Raw genomic sequence first — 21,794 nt, forward strand, 5'->3', positions numbered from 1 at the left:
ATTATTTATTTAACCCTTATTTTTAATGATTTTCATTTTATTTGGTAACGGGGTTTTATGACGACTAATCTAATCTAATGTTAGCGGCTCACACTGATTGGCAATGTTGGCTGAACATCAATTAGAAATGAAAATATTAAAAATAAACAATTACAAATCGAACTGTAAACCGTAACGGATGATTACACTACAGTTTACGGTTAAATTTGTAATGGTTAATTTTCAATATTATCAATTCTAAATAAGGTTCCACCAACACTGCTGATGCATACGTTGTCTAAATCGTATCAAAATAAAACAAAAACTATATCAATTTTGAAAACCGAACCGGCCTCACCGTATTCGCTTTAATTTAATTCGATCCAATGACACTCAAATCCTATTGTGCGCGTGAAACCAGAAGTGCTTAATTTTCATATGTTTTAAGAGTTGGAAAGCTGAAAGTAATTTTTATTCAATAAAACGTGTTTGTTTTATTTATGTAAATGGTGTAAATGGGTCATAAACATTTTTTGTATGCTTAACTCACTCGTGTCTTTCCTGTAGACACCGCAAAGTTAAGGGAATGAAAAGCTATTTTTACGCGCGAGCTTTACAGCCCGGATACATGTGTAGATAGATAGAAAGTAAAAAAGAAGAGGAAAATTACAATTTCAATCGAAAGTAATTATAGTTTAGTGGGATAATAATGTATTTGCATAACAGGCAACCAGTATAATGTTCACTTTGTATACTATTTTATACCCAGAACGTTTTTTATTCATGAAAACCAACATCATAATGTTGAAGGCATATATACGCCTAGTGAAAATGGTCAAGCACATTTCTGAGACATATGGTTGTGCCTCGCTTCGCTCGTCGTCGTAGCTAACGGCGACCAGCTTTAAATTGAATATGTAGATTGTTCTATAATTTTATAGTTTGATTGACACCAAGTATATCATAGAACATTATGTCACCAGACAATTCGTTAAAATTTAGTACTACATTCTATTACAAAACGAAATGTGTTATAACAAGTAAAATTATTACTAAGGATTGTTATAAGATTTTTTTTTTTTTTAGTATATGTGTAAGTTTATCAATATATACTTCATATTCATATGTAGTCATGATTACAAATTTATTTACTTTAAAAGACACTGCACCTACTTAATCTTTCTGGTTTAACCCATTGATTGACTGGTGGAGAGTGCCTTAAGGCATTAAGTCCGCCATTTGTACCTTCATGTATTGTGAAATAAAGATTAAATAAATAAATAATGTTCATTATGAGTTTGAATACTAGTTAAATGAAATTATGCTAAAAGTTGGTATTCAAATTGCCATCCCCCACCCCATCCCATTGCCACCCACTTTATGCACTATCTTTTCAGATATTAAACTTTATATGTGATGTAAAAGTCGATTTATAATGTTGAAATTTCGCACAAAAACACGTGAAACTATTTTTGTGTGACGATACAGGATTGAAGTAAATAAAAATAATATTTTTTCGTTCCACCCTACACGTGGCTCTTCTATTCCACCGTTTGTATTGTGATGTTGAAAGGTCAAAAGGAAATAGGGTGAACTTATCTATTCTGTGAATTGAAAAATCTATTTATAAAACTGTACTAGAAATCGTCGGCTTAGAATGCGTTTACCTATGCCATATCCATTTATGAAATAAATCGTTTTTTAATGATTCCTAAAATAACAAAATATATGGTATAATTGACACTCGGTTAAAAAAAACGTATTTTTCAAAAATGTTGTGCCATATCTGCACTTTACTAGGATAATTAACTGACTGTTAACAGAATATTATCACAAAAGTTGTGACATATCCTAAACATTGTGTCATACATAATGTCATACATTGTAGGTTACAATTTGTACGTTTAACATTTACTCATCAAAAACGGATATGGCAACAATAAAAATACTTTTATGATTACCACCACATTCAAATATTTGTATGGTACCTACTATAAATAGTACCTAAATATATATTTCCTAAAAAAAACGTTTACCAAAAAAAGTTTTGTGCTTCTTTTCGCTCTCATGCAAAACAATGTAAGTGGCGTATGGCCAAACGTATTCTCACCCAACGAAATATTGAACATCATTATTTGTTCTTCATTATCGATACTGTTCTTTATTTCACTACTTCTTCTTAATGGGGCCCACTGAGTAACAGTCCGCCGGACGGTATCGGTCTGTCAGTTAGAACAAAAAGTGGACAGTTCGGAAAGAGAAGAGTCGTGGAATGTATTGGTTCCCATAAATTATACGACTCTTCTCTTTCCGCACACTCTATTGTGATTGAAACAAAACTGTCTTATTATAGTTATTATTGACATAAAGATCGCTCGATAGAAAATAGCTAAAAAATGCACAATTCGGCCTCGGCCCACATTTCTATATCTTGCTGAAATATTAATAAACGTGGCAAATAAAGCGTTGCAAAGTAAGAATGTAGGCCATCGATTTAACTGGCTGTATACAACACAAATAATAAATTATATAACGTTAAGATTAAAACTTAAAAACTCTCAGGCGGCTAGAAGATGGTTTCTGACAGCACCATATGCGGCGCCCGCTATTTTTGAAACATGGCGGGTACGCCGTGACCTCTTATTATTTATTCACTTATAAATTAAACCTTATCATAAATACGTTAAAAACACTGTCAGCACGAAAATATTTCAATTGGTTGGTGCTTGAGTCTATAGAACGTCTAAAAATGGCCCCTGCAGCATAGTACCGAACACGCGGGGAGCATTACATTTTTTTTATACTACGTCAGTGGCAAACAAGCATACGGTCCGCCTGATGGTAAGCAGCTCCGTAGCCTATGTACGCCTGCATCTCCAGAGGAGTTACATGCGCGTTGCCGACCCTAACACTCCGCACCCTCGTTGAGCTCTCAATATTGCATTTTCTCGCAGGATTGTTAGGCTGATACTTTGAGTGAGAATTGAGAAAGTTGCGCTCTTCGGTCACCTGTGGCGTCTCTGAGTCTCTTCGACAGGTCTTATATGCTATTTTATATTCAAATTTAAACGCAAAGGTTTGGTGACTAATGCCAGGGGCGCCAGGGCAGGGTCAAAAGGGCCGCATTGGATTAAACTCTTAATCCAACGTTATACCAGGGTTCGTATTATGGTCGCAATATTAGACGTGATGGAGCAAGAGCAGACATCTCTCTAAAAAAGCCACATTATTAAAAAAATCCGGCCAAATGAGAGTTGGACTCTGACGCAAAAAACGTCAAAAAATCAGGTGGTTGTATGGGAACCCCACTTAAATATTTATTTTATTTTGTTTTTAGTATTTGTTGTTATAGCAGCAACAGAAATACATCGTCTGTGAAAATTTCAATTGTCTAGCTATTATGGTTTGAGATACAGCCTGGTGTCAGACAGACAGACAGATGGACATTGGAGTCTTAGTAATAGGATCCCGTTTATACTCTTTGGGTACGGAACTCTAAAAAGACAAACGTTGACATTATCCTTCGAGCAACACAGGGAAGAGAGACGGCATTCATACTATTTCCCCTCTGCCGTAGCATTGGCACAACTGTGCCTATGACGGTGCATGTTGTGACTCGTCCGTACACAAAAAGAGATCGAGGTGTGCAAGATTTATCTTTGACGTGTGCCATTTTCTATGTATTTATGTCGTCATTACAGATTGGATTTTGTATGTAGTGAGTGAGAAGTGCGACTGTGTGCACGTTTCCCCGCAAAAAATGGCAGAAAGATTTGTACGGTAAGATATCGCTTAGGCTCCTCCCTTCCGACGTGTCGGAAGCCGGATTAGATTAGATTAGATTAGATTCATTTATTTCTTATTGGAAATGTACATTATATTTTACATGTCAAAATAAAATGCATTCACAAAGAGATCGTCACAACATAATAACAACAATAATAATAATAACTACGAATCGGAATAAAATAAAACAGTAAACAAATTAAAATAAAAAATATATAAAAACACTTTCTATAAATAGAAATATTTGTCGAAATTATTAAGAAAATAAAAATAAAAAATACAGCTAGGACAACCTAGGTAATGTCAAAAAGTCAAAAATTTTAATAATACAATAATAGGGACAAAAAAAGAATAGAGCAATGTCAAAATTTACTAATTAATAATTTATAAATATAAATAATATTAAAAATCAAATAATTGGCATTTTATTCTTTATATTCTTTGACAGAATACAGCGTTTTGGTCAATAAAAGTTCCTTCAATCGGCGACCAAATAATTCGTCCGATGATTCATTTTTGAGAGTGGCGGGTAGACGTTCATAAAACGCCGGGCCTATTACGCGTGGGTTTTTGTCGAGCAGCGCGAGGCGCCGCGGCACGGACTGTAATCGGCCGGTCTGGCGGGTTATTCTGCCAGGCATGTTTACACGTTTGAATAAATGGATATTGCGGCGTGTGAACATAATAATTTCATAAACATAGAGAGAGTAGTGCGTCATTATGTTATATTTCTTAAAGAGCTGTCGACACGGGTGTCTGGGATGTACACCTGCTAATATACGTAAGGCTTTTTTTTTGTAATTATTTATTTTGTAATGTCATCTCATACAAAAATCTACACTCCGTCACATGTTTTGGGGCTAAAAACACGACAACGAAAAGATTTTGACCCCCACGACCGTGACCATTGTAGGAACACAACAAGTGTATTTCAGAAATATAAAATCGAAGTAATATCACTTGTTTTTTTTAGTGCGAACTAGTGAACCATTTGTAACTTAGATGCAGGTCTTTCGAGCAGGGATTGTAGAATCGGTTTTATTTAATACTTGTAAATAAATTGTCAAACTATTACCGCTATAAAAAGAATACCTATATTGGTATTTTTTTTTTCTTTTGGTTTTACCGCTATATATAGACTATTTACAATATTAAATACCTTTATTCAATACCCCTATTCATTGCACTTGAAAGGTACGATGTCAATCACACACTACTACTAAATTACATCAAATAGGTGTAATATTGTAAAGTCACGCGATAACATTCTGCATAGCTGGCTGAAGTGTCTACTATTATTAGGTACTAAAGCCTAGTCAAAGTGCTAAGTCTGAATATTCTGACAATTTAGCAATACGGCAAAGCACAACATATTCGAAGAAACAAATAAAGGAGTGTATTGACCTTGACATGTATTACCGGCAATAGTCAAATACCGTAATTGATTATACCGGTAATCAAAGCTTTTGTGATATAAATAGCGAAATGCAACTATAACCGGTTATACCTAATTTAAAACCGGTAGTCAGAATACCGGTAACGATCCCTGCTTTCGAGTTTATTTCGTTCATCATAGTCACTTCTGAAAGTTTTGACGTCGCGTCATTAAGTTGCGACGTTTTGAGTTAAAACAAAGCAATGATTCATTGCTTGCTGAATTATTCTATATGGAAAAATAAAAGAAGTTTTTTTTTTATAAAATCTATGAATGTAAGTCATTAAACTCTAAACTACCCTTTGATTATGCGGTCGTATCAAAATACAATATAGGAAGGACTTACGAGTAAGTGCCAATTACACCCACACTTTGTACAGCCTGATACGTCGGCCTTGAGTAACAGTATTTTCACGTTTCCCCAAATATCAGCACACCGCTAACAATATTTTAAATGTTAAATAAATAAATAAATAAATAAATATTATAGGACATTATTACACAAATTGACTAAGTCCCACAGTAAGCTCAATAAGGCTTGTGTTGAGGGTACTTAGACAACGATATATATAATATATAAATATTTATAAATACTTAAATACATATAAAACACCCATGACTCAGGAACAAATATCCATGCTCATCACACAAATACATGCCCTTACCAGGATTTGAACCCGGGACCATCAGCTTCGTAGGTAGGGTCACTAGTAGTGACTCACTACCCACTAGGCCAAACCGGTTGTTAAAAAATTGATCATATGCAAAAATATCAAAGATTGGATATCATTTTTGGCAGTTAGAGTCAAATTGTTTTTTATATTTCAAATATTGATAACGATGCAGTGCTGATATACCGTGAAACGGAAAATAATTATCGGGAAGTGTGAATGTAATTGGCGCTTTTCTAAAGGAAAAACAAACTTGAACTCAAGGAGAGTTTTCTTTTGTTTTGGTAGTTTATTAAAAAGTTACTTTTCTCACACGAGACACTAAAGCAAATCATTCATCAAATAAGCTTAAGTAAAGCCAGTCAAGATTTTACGTAGCTCCGAAATAGTGTTACAAGGAGCTTACATATGGCAATCATGTGCGTACGTCATGTGTCAAATAAAATGTCAGTACCGGTCTTGTCAACGAGTAATTTCAAAACATTGTTTACTGGGTCGATCCGCAATCTTTTCTTCTTTTTAAACGCCTTAAAACATGAAGGTTCTCAGTTTGACTCGTATGTTTGTATGTATGTTTGTCTACAATTATCTCGCTTTGGTTGGTTATTTGAAGGCGGTTCCCTTATTTAAAAATAATAAAAGAAATCAAGTAATTTTTATTTTATTTATATTGATGTGAGTATTTTATTTTATTCAAAATCATTTTTTTTTTGCATCTTCACAAAAAAACATGGCTTTTTTGTGATAAATCAACGTTCATTGTGAATTCTTTTTTCCTTGTTTATATCGGTGACATAATTTTATTATTGAACGCCAAATTTGAAACTGTAGTTCATATTTATTGCTTTTGGTAATTCTGTAATCGAATAATGAATAGAATCTGGCGTTACTTTGCGGAAATCTATGCAAATTAAAACATAAAATATTAGTTTGCAAATTCGCAAAAAGAAAACATGCTAGTCAATGCTAATACTCGTAGCGTGTAAAAATACGCAAGTAAGTATATTTGGTTATCACTGATGGTCTAGCACGTTTTTTTTCGCGGATTTGTAAAGTACATAGTATTTTATGTTTTATGTGGTTTATATATATCGTTGTCTAAGTACCCTCAACACAATTTGTGTAATAATGCCCCAAAATATTTACTACTATTTATTATTATATTTTAATTCCACAGTCCGTTAAAATTATACGAAAATGTAGGTCATTCTATATTTAAATGTAAACACAAAGGTACATTGACTATACTCGGGTAGGGTCGGAAGGTCGACAATGAATAAACCTCCTTAATCCTACAGCTCCGTGAGCTCCGCCATAATGCTATACCTTACCCTTTGTTATCTGTGTAATAAACCTTCGTCAGAAGTTTAACTTAAGTATTTTAACTTCATAAATGTTCTTTCAGAAAAAATACAAGTGCCGAGTTTTTATGGCGGGATTCCGTTGTACGATTTTTGTAAGGTTGTTTTTTCGAGTCCATTATTGTTTCAATTTGGCAGCCTTTGAGTAGGTACGTGACATGATTCTAAAAATAGGTTTATACAAAAAACGCATCATATTTTATTAAAAAATCTTTATTTACATAATAAATATATACAGGATAACCAATAAGTAGCTTAAATTTAAAATAGGACCTTGAGGCATTTTACCACCGCTGCCGGCGGCGTTTCCCTGTTTGTATCGCAATGCTGATACGTTGTGCGAGGAAGCCGCCAGCTCTTCGGTCACCAGTTACGTCAACCAGATGTTTCGCGATTTCTGAAAAAAAAAAACTTGTGGGTGCTGGGACCCCATGGACCTAGAGATTCAACGCCAAAATGTAATTGCTTGCCCGCAAATATATGTAAGTTTAGGTACTCTATGTTTAGTTATATACTTGTCTAGATTTTTTTTATAACCGAAATCTAAAATACAGTGACCTGCCTTTTCAGTCGGATAAAGTACAATTTACACTTTAAGGAATACAGACTTTGAATTGAATATAAAGACCACCCCACACTAGCGTCTCTCGAGAGTCGGCATCGAGTCAACTATGGCTGCTCAACGCAACGTTGGCGCAACTGCGCAGCGACGCCATTTTCTATAGCGCTGACTAGACGCCGTCGCTCAAAAGACGCTAAGCTAGTGTGGGATGTCTCATTTATTTACTGTTATTATTTTTTCAGGTTAATTAATGTTAAAGGAAAATGAGATTTTATTGGAAATGGGAAAAAACATTGGACAAATGGCGATTAGAATGTTATTGACAGATCTAAACGACCAGTTGCGGCACGAGTCACAAAATTGAACCACAAACGAGGAGAGATTTCTACGTTGCGCTGACCTCTCGGTTTTCGTTATCACTTCCTAAAGCAAAAATTGAGTCTGGTGGTATACCTACATTAATACAAAATACAAATGTTTACTAATACACAACAAGACGTGCCCAGGATTCTGGGTACAGTCAAGGTATAAAATATCGATACGGACAAAGTGACAATAATATTTACACATTACCTTAATATATGGACAATAAGGTCGGGTATACATATTTTTGGCACTTTGTCCGTTTCGATATTTAATATCTTGACTGTACATGCTGTACAGTCACGTCTGAAAATATCGGTACGAAAAATGTGGCAAAAACATGTAAACTCTACCTTAATATATGGGCAATAAAGTCGTGTATACATATTTTTGTCACTTTTTTTATATCGATATTTTGAGACGTGACCATACATTTGTACAATTATAAGATAAACAATAGTTTTCAAAAAGTTTTTTTTCTTCCTCGCGTTGTCCCGGCATTTATGCCACAGCTCATGGGAGCCTGGGATCCGCCTGACAACTAATCCCTAGAATTGGCGTAGGCACTAGTTTTTGCGAAAGTGACTGCCATCTGACCTTTCAACCCAGAGGGGAAACAAGGCCTTATTGGGATTAGTCAGTTTCCTCGCGATGTTTTACTTCACCGAAAAGCGATTGGTAAATATCAAATTATATTTCGTACATAAGTTCCGAAAAGCTCATTGGTACGAGCCGGGGTTTGAACCCGCGACCTCCGAATCGCATGTCGCACGCCCTTACCGCTAGGCCACCAGCGCTTTAATAAGTTAAAGTATTCTGCATAATCAGACGTTCTACACGTGTAGTCTGTGGGTGAGATTTACACAGAGAGCCTACAACTCAATTCGCGTGCAATATAACAACATCCTCAGAATGTTGTTGCGGCTGCCGAGACATAACAGTGCATCCAGAATGTTTGCTGAGGCGCGTACAGATGACTTTTTCGCCATCAGGAGAAAAAGAGTTGGATCACTGCTGAATCGTGTGCGGGGCAGCAGCAACGGCCTTCTGATGGAGTTGGCAGAGCGCCTCGACTCTCCTCTCACTCGCTACTGGGTGGAGGTGGCGATTGGCAGGGCCAAGTAGAGCAGGTTCTCTGGTCTGCTTGTCCCTGGCAATACTTGTAATATTCATACAAGTATCTTTTTTATTTTATTTATTTTTTATTTTTTGCTTTTGTTTTTGTACTGTGCCACTAACATAGTTATAAAGATACTCTGTAACTAACCATATATGGATCAATTTGGTCTGAAATAAATTATTTTATTATTTATTTATTATAATCGTAGAACGCTTCGCTCATGAGCGTTATTAATAATAAATAGGCATTGCGGTGTGGAGCCTACCTACCCTAAACCAAAAAGAATTTGAAATAGAGTTGGTTTTGGATATGGATGGAGTATAGATTGTCAAAGAAAACTGCGTTTCCCGGTAGGCCCTTTGTAAACAAACCGTCTTGATGCATCAATGTCATATTTTATTATCTGTGAAAACTTATCCACAAAACAGTTTAAGGCATAGTATGTATAAGTTACTTCGTGGTTTAAGAAAGGTGCTAGTGCTGCGCTCTAACGGCAGAATATTGCAGTAATACTCGGAGGAGTGTTTTTAAAAGAATTCGGATACAGTGCTCTGAAAGTGACGGCAAAAACAAAAAAATAAGCCCGACCATGCATCAACTGCACTAGTTCCAGCTAAATTGGGTCGACAAGGCTGACGAAAGTTGAATTTTTACACGTCCACGGCAAATTCAAAGGACGAGTTATGATTTTAGCACTCTGTCGCATGTCAATTCAAGCGCACGGGTCTTTTATTCGATAGAAGCAGCGTTGAACGCAAGCGATCACGGAATGTAGGGAAACTGACAATGCGTCCAACGCGTAATACAATATACGGTCATTAGATTCCATATTTAAGACGATGCATTGTAAATTTTTGCGTCAGGTATCTTGAATTATCTCAGCAATCACAAAACTCACTAAAGTATTGTTTAGTGAACTGGTTGTTCATGGCATTGACTTCATTTCTGTAGTTGCCGATTGCCAATACTGACACGATTGGTAAACTTTTATACTTAGCAGAAAAAATCGTATCAACGATACCACTTTTTAAGTAAAAAAAATTCTCTACCTACAGGCAAATGGGACCGATTCAAAACTCTAAATTTTAATTTTTTTTTTATACTGCGTCGGTGGCAAACAAGCTTACGGCTCGCCTGATGATAAACAGTCTCCGTAGCCTATGTACGCCTGCAACTCCAGAGGAGTCACATGCACGTTGCCGACCCTAGCATTCCCCCCGCTTTGAGCTCTGTATCTCGTTGTGCTCTGTTGAGCTATGTAGATTAGTCTAAACACACTCTTCAATACTGTAGTTATTTTACGATCGATTCTTGTTTTTTTTTTTACTTTAAACGGTACTTTTTTTTTGCCGCATACGACCTTATAGAATAAGCTGCAAAATGAGTTTTGTAATTGCTGGGATAAATTATCTGTCGCCAAAATTTACAATGGGTCGTCTTAACTTTGCAATATCTACAGGAAAACGTGAACGACTTAAATACATACAATAATAAAATGTGTAACCCCTACTATTTATTAGATTCACAGTCCTAATACTAGTACAAATTACATCACCACCACCACTAACACCACTTCCACTCCCGCTCCTTTATTACAGGGAAGTTGTGATATGGAAGTAGATAAAGAAATTTAAATTACAATTGCAATATTAAGTTTAGAAAGGTTTATTTGAAAATCTCGTAAATGTTTCTTTCACGTTGATTGGCAAGTCTCGAATAGAGGCACTCATTTGTCACTCTGTCAGCAGCGGAGAAAGTCGACGAGAAGGTATCGAGGCGCAACATGGTGCGCATGGGCATCAGGGTGCTGCAGGGCGCGTCGCGCGCCGCGGCCGCCGCCGCGCTGCCGACGCCGTCGCCTGCGCACAGCTCCTTGAGCGCGTTGGCGCACCACCAGTTACTGAGGTACAGTTTAATACATATTTTCAACACACTTGCTTAAAACGGCGTTTTTATTCCACCGATTTTTGGCTTATAATCCTAGATATTTAAGACGCGTGCTTTTTTCAATATATTATACCACTCGTGCTTTTTCATTATACTATCTGAGTGAGTTAAGAAGGTAATTGATTGCTAATAATATGTATGGAAACGGAGCCTTCTTAAATTGGTCGAGTAGATTTTACAACGTTGACTGGCCCGGCCCGCGGCCGACACTTGCAATTCTGGCCCTCTGAAATGAAATGTCTTAAAATTTCGGGCCCGCCATGAAGATAGTTTTTTTTATACTACGATGGTGGCAAACAAGCATAGCCTGATGGTAAGCAGTCTCCGTAGCCTATGTACGCCTGGAACTCCAGAGGAGTTACATGCGCGTTGCCGACCCTAACGTATATTTTAAAGATAAATAAACACTGACAAAAAATATTTACCCAGTAAAATAGGTTAAAGGCACCAGTGCTCAGCCAGGCACCAGCGGTCAGCCTTTCTTGCTTATTTTTGCTTGTAAATATCAAAAAATTTCAGATTTTCATGCCAAAAGTAGGTGATATTATAGATTAATAAAGTATGAATTGAAAAGTAACTTAATTTTTAAAAGAATTGTCTAGCATAAACCACAACACTACTTCAAAGAAGTGCTGACTTCTAACATGAAGGGAAATGTGATATGCGCCATTTTTTTTTGGAGCGTCACATGGTATTTTGATCAGACGTTAGCAGCCGAAATGTGATATTTTTAGGGTTCCGTAGCCAAATGGCATAAAACGGAACCCTTATAGTTTCGCCATGTCCGTCTGTCTGTCTGTCCGAGGCTTTGCTCCGTGGTCGTTAGTGCTAGAAAGCTGAAATTTGGCATGGATATATAAATCAATAAAGCCGACAAAGTCGTACAATAAAATCTAAAAATTTACACGTAAAGTGGGGATGACATTTTTTTTTCGCTTCAACCCTAGAGTGTGGGGTATCGATGGAAAGGTCTTTCAAAACTAATAGGGGTTTTCAAGAAACATTTTTTGATAAAGTGAATATATTCGGAGATAATCGCTCCGAAAGAAAAAAAAAAATGTGTCCCCCCCCCCCTCTAACTTTTGAACCGTAGGTCCAAAAAATATGAAAAAAATCGTGGAAGTAGAGCTTAATAAAGACATTAAATGAAAACTATAGCGGACATGATCAGTTTAGCTGTTTTTGAGTTATCGCAAAAAGTTTTCCCTTCATAGTAAATTAAAAGACTTACTTTAATTAGGTACTGATTATGCAAATTTGCCTATTTGTTTAACTCGGGTGAAAGGTACCGTTTCATCCCTTGGTTAACAATTTACTATACTTTAAGCTCCAGTTTAGCTTATTGTGACGGAAGAGTAACGGAACCCTTCACTGAGCGTGGCCCGACATGCTCTTGGCCGGTTATTTTAAAAGAATGTGCACTGCTTCACATAATTAATACCTAATTTATCTGGAAAAAGTATAAAAATAATATAAATCCATATTAAAATAGCACTTTTAAGGGGGCTGCCTATTGGGAACTACTTTTTTGTACAAAATCCAATAGTCAGCCACCCCTTGCCGACTACTGGGTTTAGGGCAGTAATTTTAAAAAGGTCCTAAACCCAGAAGTCAGCCGAGGGAGGCTGACCATAGGTTTCAAGATTTTTTAATTTTCAAATGCAATGTAGGTAAGTCGTTAATTCAAGCACCTTTAATTATTTACATCATTATGATTTTATTTGATTGAGATACATCTAATACCCAGTAGTCATCCTGTGGCTGACCACTGGATACTGAATTCACGGAACTCAGAACCCAATAGTCAGCCGTTAAAATGGGATGGCTGGACACTGGGTACTTAAAAGCTGTGTATTGGTAGATAGGGGGCTGATTACTGGCAAAAATGCCCTTTCATTATATTTAATTAAATATTTCCATAAGCTTAATTAAATTACGTTTTATTCTTAATAAAAATTAAACTTTATTAAATTATTGAAGAGTAAAAACATTCATAATTCTTATTGGTCAATTAGTGGGCAAATGAGACGTTGTTGAACATAGAAATTTCGTAAAAGGCCTACTGGTGCCTTTACCCTATCCAACAACATTCGATTTCGTTTACAAAAACTTCCTTGAAAGATCACCTATGGATATTGTGTCATACGCAAGTACATTCGGTACGGTTAGCAAAATGTACGCAGGGGGTGATAATCGTTTCGCTGACTGTACATTGAAAATCCGAACGAGGAAATTTTCCTCTATATTGAAGTTTCATTTAATTGTGCAAGCAATTATACAACTAAAGCTCAAAGACTTAAAGCCTAAACTCGCGTTTATTCAACGTTTGTAGTGACCAGCGCTCGTAAACGCATTAATGGGTTGGTCTGTCATCCAGCTTAGGGCTATTGGGTTTCCATTAAGGAGTCATTCGGAAACGAATTCGATACTGTAGAGGCGTTCATTTGAAGCGCTGGTGGCCTAGCGGTAAGAGCGTGTGACTTGCAATCCGAGGTCTCGGGTTCAAACCCCGGCTCGTACCAATGAGTTTTTCGGAACTTATGTACGAAATATCATTTGATATTTACCAGTCGCTTTTCGGTGAGGGAAAATATCGTGAGGAAACTGGACTAATCCCAACAAGGCCTAGTTTACCCTCTGGGTTGGAAGGTCAGATGGCAGTCTCTTTCGTAAAAACTAGTGCCTACGCCTTATCTTAGGATTAGTTGTCAAGCGGACTCCAGGCGCTTCGGGAAGAAGAAGAAGAGTGGCGTCCATTCTGTGGCTATGGGATACATCACAGATTTCTTTTTCTTGTTAGTGCCTAACAATCCTACGGCCCGCCTGATGGTAAGTGTATGTATGGACGTATGTAACTTTAGGGTTTTTTTTCGATCTAACTCCAACATGATCCTATTTTTTGCGATTTTCTCATGCATATCAGTACTCCAGGGGTGTTACATGTACTTTGCCGACTTTTAAAAAACCTGTACACTCCTTGAAGAGCGGAGCGTTCACGGGAGGTCCTCTTACCGTACAGTACGCGACTTTTAGGTTCTAGGGCGTGAGGATAAAGACCGCCGGCGAACGGGGCGGTTATAGAACGCGGCCGATAGCATCATTTCAAACAATTATTCAGAGTGCAGCATTGTACAAGCGGCCGGTCTGGCCTTGTGACCCTGCCTATAAAAATGATGGACCTGTGTAAGGGCATTTATTTGTGTGATGAACACAGATATTTGTTCCTGAGTCATGGATGTTTTCTATTTATATTATAAATATGTATTTTACAAGTATGTATATCGGCGCCGAGTACCCATAGTACAAGCTTTGCTTAGTTTGGGACTAGGTTGATTTATTTTCGTTTCCGAATGAACCCCCGGGGGCCTCATGCAGAACATGACTACGTTAGCCATTTCATATCGACATTACCGTGTTTTGCTTTGTATGAAGCTGCTATTAGAATCAGGGTTAATCGCAACTGCAAATATAAATACAAATACAAAGTGTTTGTAGAAACCAAGGCTCGGAAAGCGGTTAAATCTCTAAACCGTTATTATGTACTTGGCGGAAAATCTTTTAATTTCGGTTCCGCTCGAAAAACTGCATTTTTACCGGGCCTTAGGAGAACAGTTTTTATCAAAGTGCATTAAAAACCGATTTGTTCTTAAGTTTACTTGGCACACCACCAGACCGGCTGGCCGTTTCGTCGTTTGTCGAATAAACCGGTTTTTAGGTTACAATGAAGTTCTTAAAACGAATAAAAGTTCGGAGAAAAACAGAAACACACCGGTTTTTACCGGTATTTTATAAACCGGTTCTGAGCCTCGGTAGAAACTGCATTCCTGTTGCGTCATTACTGCATCGGCCTTGGCGCGGGCGCTGACACTGTGAATTTGCTTGTTATAATGAGTAACGTATAGGGAGCGTGCATGAACTGTAGGAGGCAGCACAGGAGCCGTCAGATTTTTGGCGCGAGGCGTAAATGTAATGTTTAATGTTCCGATGTAGCTCACAAGATGGCAGAACCTACTATGCACAAGAAAATGCGGGACGTGTAAATTTACATGTTCATGGTTCCGATTCAGGCCAAAAGATGGCAGACCCTCAACACGTACGGTCCCTTATTGAACGTTAGGTATGATCGCGTCGGTAATACGGTGTGTAAATTCAATACGGGCAAACCTTTAAATTCAATTAAAATATTATTAACCCTTTCTGTACGGGTGACAACCAGAGTTGCCAATTAGGCATCATCACTGTAGTACGGGTGTCAACTATAGTTGATCGAAACAAGGACGAAGTTTAAAATTTTTTTTCAACCAACTTAGACCTTATATGTTGGTAATAACGATGATATTTAGTAGTAGCATTAGTATAGATTCAAAGAAAAAAATGGCAAAACATTCTGGTAGATGGCGTTAAAACAAAATATTTATTTAAAAATCCCGCATTTTTCTGTCAACTGGGGTTGACACCCGTACTCCACGAGTGCAGAAAAAGTAACTCAATATGGCGGCAAATAGTGTTGTTTTATATTTTATCGAGTTTTAGTAGTTAGGCTAGTTGCAAGTTGCAAGTGTTATAGTTGTAAATTTCGTGATTTATAGAATAATTATAAAAATAAGTTATAAAATTGGATTATATTACAGTGTATGGTAATAAATAATAATAATATGTTCTTAAGATTAAAATAGTAATGATCTCTGCTACACTTTTTTATTTTTACCCTTGAGCAGTACAGATAAATATCGACAACTGTATCGATAGGTGCACTTCACTATTTTATTCAAATGGCAGTCGTGTTTTTATGTTGCGCTAAAACGGTTGATATTTTTGCATTTTGTTAATAATTATTATCATTTCAAGGCCTTGTTCTATTCAAAATATCATAAACTAATATTTACAAAACTAACAATAGTTAAAATCGCTTGTAGTAACTTACATTTATACTTTTTTTAGTGAGAGATATTACGCGTGAAATATAAAGTACTAGTGATTATAAGTGAGTAGTAGTTATCAAAAGTGCATAATGTTTTTAATGTGTGTACAAAATTTAAACCGCACAGCTGTTATATTTCAGAAAATACACGTAAGTGAAAATATGTCTAACCGCCGACTCTCGCAAAGACATGCCCGTATTGAGGCGGCGCTAGGCGTTCCAAGTCCCCGTACAGAAAGGGTTAATATAAATTTTTATATTAACCATACAAAATAATTCGGCCTGCAATGTCGAGCATCACACAAATTGTGTTATAAAAAGCTCGTATTTCGTAATGTCACGTCATGATTGTCTCGTAATGTTTGCATTACTTTGTTGTTCAGTAAATCAAAAAATAATTACGAGGTCATAATTAAGAGTAACTGAAAAAACTTCTTAATTCACGAGTACACGGGAAAATTCTATGTATGGTTTGATTTATTGCCCGTATTGGATCTACACACGGTTTATTGAATATTAATAATATCTCGCGAAATATACTTGCAATTCACCAAACTTTTATTTGTTTGATACACACTCCATTTCCTCAGCATTGTTACGTTATCTTGAAAGAGAGTAGGCGTGAAATGTGACATCTTGAAAATCATGTTATAAAGTTTTTCTTTCGATTTCGCCTGAATTTGAAACTTGAAACACTGTACCTATATGTATCAACTTCACTCATTTTCACACGACTACGGAGTCAGATGAAAGATTCTCAAACATTTTGCTTGTTTCGAAAAATAATTCTGCTTGCGTTAGTTACCTTTTTTTAGGGCACTGAATGCTCAATTATTTATTTCCTTATGATTACAGAAAGTATTTATTAGAGAACTGAACAAAAGGTACGTACAGTTAAGAGAAGTATATTTTCCAAGTAGGCATATTACAATGCGCTTATGGACGTCAAATAAAGCTGCGCTGGCTCTAACCCTACACCTCTGACCTGAGAAGATTTAAATCCCCGCTAAATTGTAGGAGAGTATCCCAATATGGGACCGGCAAGAAATGCGGCGGGATACATCTTTTCAAAACATTACATTTTATTACTATGCTGCATTAAATAAATAAAAATACGATTTAAATTAATATGAACTATAAAAAGAAAAAAATAAACATTCAGTACTTTCTTATAGAAATTGGATGCATTATATTGCTAATGCAGGACGTTATCATTGCGAAACATCCATGATATAATCGCTTATTTAACTTATTTTATAGTATGCTCGCGAATGAGTTTTTGCTTGCAACAGTTTTGAATTTAGAGTCTAAATTACAGTTTCGTATTAGCGACCCTGTCTTTCGACTCTGCTGACGTAACAGACCTAAAATAGACTAATCTGGTTCTATTTCTGAATTCAATAAAGCACAGACAAATTAGATTTATCACTTTCTTTTCGTCTCTTATTCCGCGCCCGAAAATACCCCAACATTTCTAAAATTAAAAGGCTTAAATTCGACGCCATTTGCACAGTAATCACTCCGGGAGTCCGATTTAAACGTCAAACACCGGCCAAGTGCGAGTCGGACTCGCGTTTCAAGGGCCATTTTTATCATTTAAGAGCATGGCTCTTGTCGGTGGAGTAGACGCCAGTTTTCGAGGTTCTTGCCTAAGTTCTTTAGGTCCCTGTAAGATACGACATTTTCTTTTCCTTTTAGTTGCTGCGTGTAGCTTGCTTGTGGTTTTCTTCTTCCTCTTCTAGCTTCTATCTTGCCTTCTAAAATAGTATTAAAGAAAGTTTCGTATATTATCAAGTGGCCTATCATTTTGCCTCGCCTATTCTCTATGGTCCTCAGTAGATTTTTCCTCTCTCCAATAATTTGTAGCACTTTCTCGTTCGTTTTTTTCGCCGTCCGTTTACTTGACACATCTTGAAAAACTCGAATGGACTTTGTCTACGTACACCTTCAATTCCACCAGAATTCTGTACAAACAAATTTGTTCTATTTATTTCAGTATTTACAAACGCATTTACCCTATTTATTTATGAAAATTGGGGGCGGGAAACAAATTCCGTAAAGGGCAAGGGAAAAACATAGACCCGTATTTATTATAGGAGTTTTCCGCGTCTCTTTACGAGCAATACCTTTAAATTAAGTTACCTGCGATGCGGTAATCACACTGCTCCGCACCTCGGAGCGGCGTCGGTTGATGCGGTTTTGAACTTTGTACTGTGGAATCTTTCATCAAAAAAATGCCATTTATATAGCAATCATGACAACTTCATTATTAAGTTGAAAATACATGAAGCATTGCTCTCGAACATGACATGACTGACTGACTGACTGCTTTGGCTCAGCGATCCAAAAAGAATCTTGGCCTCCGAAACGAGAGAATGCGGTTTCCTGCCAAGAATTGGCATTCAGCCGACGCAGGTCCGCCTCCACGACATCACACCAGCGGTACCTGGGGCCCTCCATCGGTCGACGGCCGGTTGGTAGCCCCAAGTACGCTTCCTTGACTGCCCGATCCTCCCCCATTCTGAGTAGGTGATCGAGCCAGCGAAGTCTGTGGGATTTTGTTACGGCGATGATACTGGGCTCAGCCACCAACTCCTCGATCTCGGCTTTTTGCCGGATCCTCCAGGAGCCATCGTCATTTCGGATTGCTCTCAAACATAGTAAAGGTTAAATCAGACGACCGGTCTGGCCTAGTGGATAGTGACCCTGCCTATGAAGCCAGTAGTCCTGGGTTCGCATTCCGGTAAGGGCATTTGTTTGTGTGATGAACACGAATATTTGTGCCTGACGAGTCATGAGTGTTTTGTATGTATTTCGTTGTCTGAGTATCCACAACATATCCATCTTGAGCTAACTGTGGGGCTTAGTCAATTTGTCTAAGAATGTCCAATAATTATTTATTTACTTGTATGCAAAAACCCCATGTTATAACACATTAGCTCCGCCTCTCCGTGCGAAGGTGCGAATCGCACGACGGTTCGCGCTCTCGGACGTAGGTGCGGGCGGCAGGGTATGTCGAACTCAGCTCTGTAGTACCGTACGTATTTTCGTGCATAAACGCGGTACGTCGTGCACCGCAGTTTCGGAGGAAGATACGGAGCAAACCGCACCATTGTACCGCCGTTGCGTCGTCGTCGGCAGTGTGACACCCCCTATATGTTGCTTACTACAGATCACCTCCTTTATCCTCGTAAGACCCACCATATAAAATATTCCTATTTTTTATTTGTACCTTATTGTTGTTGTACAGTGAATTAAGATGAATATGTACGGTCAACCAATTTGATTCCTAGGCCACCATAGAACCATGTCATAATGACTTCTACGACAGTGCTTATTGAGTGATGCATGTCATGTATAGACTAGTTAAAGCGACAAGGTTCTATAGTGGCCTAAGATTCAAATTGGTTGACTGTACATTCAAGGTATTAAATATCGACACTGACAAAGTGCCAAAAATATGTACACAATACTTTAATATAAGGTCTATATGTGTATACGTATTTTTGGCAATTTGTACGTGTCGACTGCAATACGATATCTCTTTGTTAACGTTACCTCTTTCTAACCAAGTGAAACAGCTGCGTTCGCCATTAACCGTTCGTGATTTCTCGGCCTTTCCCTATACATAGACAGGCATAATCTACTAAATATTTAATCTAAATCTGTTAAAGTCAGACCAAGCTAAGTCGGCAGCGATTTTAATAGCCCAGCCTGTGCAAGTGTCAAGTAAACGTATAATTACATAAATATTTGACGTTTAAAATAACATTGTCACTGCCTGGGCTATCAAAATCGCTGCTAAGTTCTCTTGGTCTGAATCTAGGAAAGATCCACCATTGATTAGTCTAAGGCCCACCCCACACTAGCGTCTAGTCAGCGCTATGGAAAATAGCACAGTTGGCGCAAATCGTCTAAAATTCATAGGTTACCATAACAATGCTGGGCAAAACCTATTTCAATAAAAAAAAACATAAAAATAACAACTTCGGTTTCTATGTCAATGAGAGCCGAATTTCAGCCCACAGTGCGTCGGTCACGTCGAGTCCAACATCGGGCCCGTTTGCATGTGGATGTAATTGGCCCTTTATTTGAGGCGCGAGGCCCCTCGGGACGCGAGGCCGTAGGCGGTGGCCCACGTCGCCCACGCCTAGCGCCGCCTCTGAGCAGCAGCCATAGAGTTGACTAGACGCTGACGCTGAAAAAACGCTAGTGTGTAGCCCTAAATCCAGTTCCAATTCCTTTTAAAAATTCAAACGGCAAATCGAAGTCATAAAATCAACTAAGTAGATCGATGGCGATCAACCCCTACCGTTTACTTCGTAGAGTACCCTATTCCCTCGCGTTCGCAAATTGCACCCTAGGGTCTATTACACACGCAGAGCACGACGTACATGAGTATTGATCATTTAAGGGCGCGCTACACGCCCCGATTGTGACGAGATGTTTAATCTTTCGTATGAGAATCAGCGATTACTTAAATAGTGGATTCAGTCACAGTCAGTGCAATGTCATCAGCAGGGCCCGTACATTTCATGCCGTTCACGAAAAAATGACGTCACGATAGATAGATAGAGTATAAGTCCAATTAGTATTTTCTAATAATTAACAATTTGTCATCTTTAGTTAACTGGTATAGATTCTTGACAATCAGTACAGAAACGTCTGACTTTCATTTTATTGTCACTCAACTAGGTATATATTTTTTTATTGTTAACAGTGTATTTTACGTAACAAGTATTTACTTTTCTACGCGTCAATAGGTAAGTTATCTAAATTTGTAGTGTTGTAATAAACTCCCTGTACAGTAAATTACGTCATTTTTACGTCAATGGCATGAAATGTACGGGGCCTGGTCATCAGCGTACATCATAAGCCACGGGGATGGTTCGTGGACTTTCGTCGAAACAACGTCTAGCACTACGCTGAACAGAAAAGGACTTATGGCTGACCCTTGGTGAACGCCAACTGTGATCGGGAATGGGTGGGTATCGCCAACGGCGGTCCTTATGGATTCCGAGTTGTGGTCTTGGATAATATCAATATAGGTTTGTAGCACATTCTTCTCCTTCAAAGCCCACCAGATTACCGGTACGCTGTCGAAAGCCTTCTGCAGATCCAGAAAAGCCATATGCAAGGGCTTATTCTAGTAATTAAGTATATATTGTAAGTATTATTTGTATTGTGTAATGTATTTTGTTGCTTATGTATGTTAAATCTTAGATAAGCTTGTGTTATTTTTATTAATAGTACCTAGTAGTAGCACCGCCCACAATCTTTCTGCTTTGCCTTAAGTTTGACTGGTAGAGAATGCCTTTTGGCATTAAGTCCGCCTTTTGCACGATAAATTTTCTTTAGTCCAATAAAGTTTAAATCAATAAATAATATTATTCGAGTCATTATTTCACACCAAATTGGTTTAATTACATTGACAAATAGAGATACCTATTTAGAAATTGTCAATCCGGTCGCACCGTATAGCGCGTATTTTAAGAAAGGCATCCGTTGATGAAAACAAGGGTAGGTATGCAATAAAGAGTATTGAGTCGGTAAATTAAACTTTCGGGTCTATTCGACCTGTCAATTCCAATCCAGGAAACAATCCAATCCAATATGAAACACTTAAACTTATTAAAATTAGATTTGATG

The 21,794-nt window shown here is 37.5% G+C and overlaps 2 protein-coding genes across 2 annotated transcripts in view; one reads left to right on the forward strand and one right to left on the reverse strand.

Annotated features, from left to right (window-relative positions):
- LOC133524490 (phosrestin-2-like) overlaps positions 1-21,794 on the forward strand; it is a 129,573-nt gene that overhangs the window by 82,064 nt on the left and 25,715 nt on the right. The window contains exon 6 of the mRNA XM_061860553.1: positions 11,026-11,182. Coding sequence (XP_061716537.1) covers positions 11,026-11,182 — 157 coding nt within the window. The remainder of the gene's footprint in view (positions 1-11,025; positions 11,183-21,794) is intronic.
- Positions 1-21,794, reverse strand: part of LOC133524514 (estradiol 17-beta-dehydrogenase 8) — a 229,910-nt gene that overhangs the window by 27,135 nt on the left and 180,981 nt on the right. The window lies entirely within an intron of this gene.

The sequence above is a fragment of the Cydia pomonella genome, chromosome 1 (genome assembly GCF_033807575.1).
Source record: "Cydia pomonella isolate Wapato2018A chromosome 1, ilCydPomo1, whole genome shotgun sequence".
Taxonomy (NCBI): domain Eukaryota; kingdom Metazoa; phylum Arthropoda; class Insecta; order Lepidoptera; family Tortricidae; genus Cydia; species Cydia pomonella.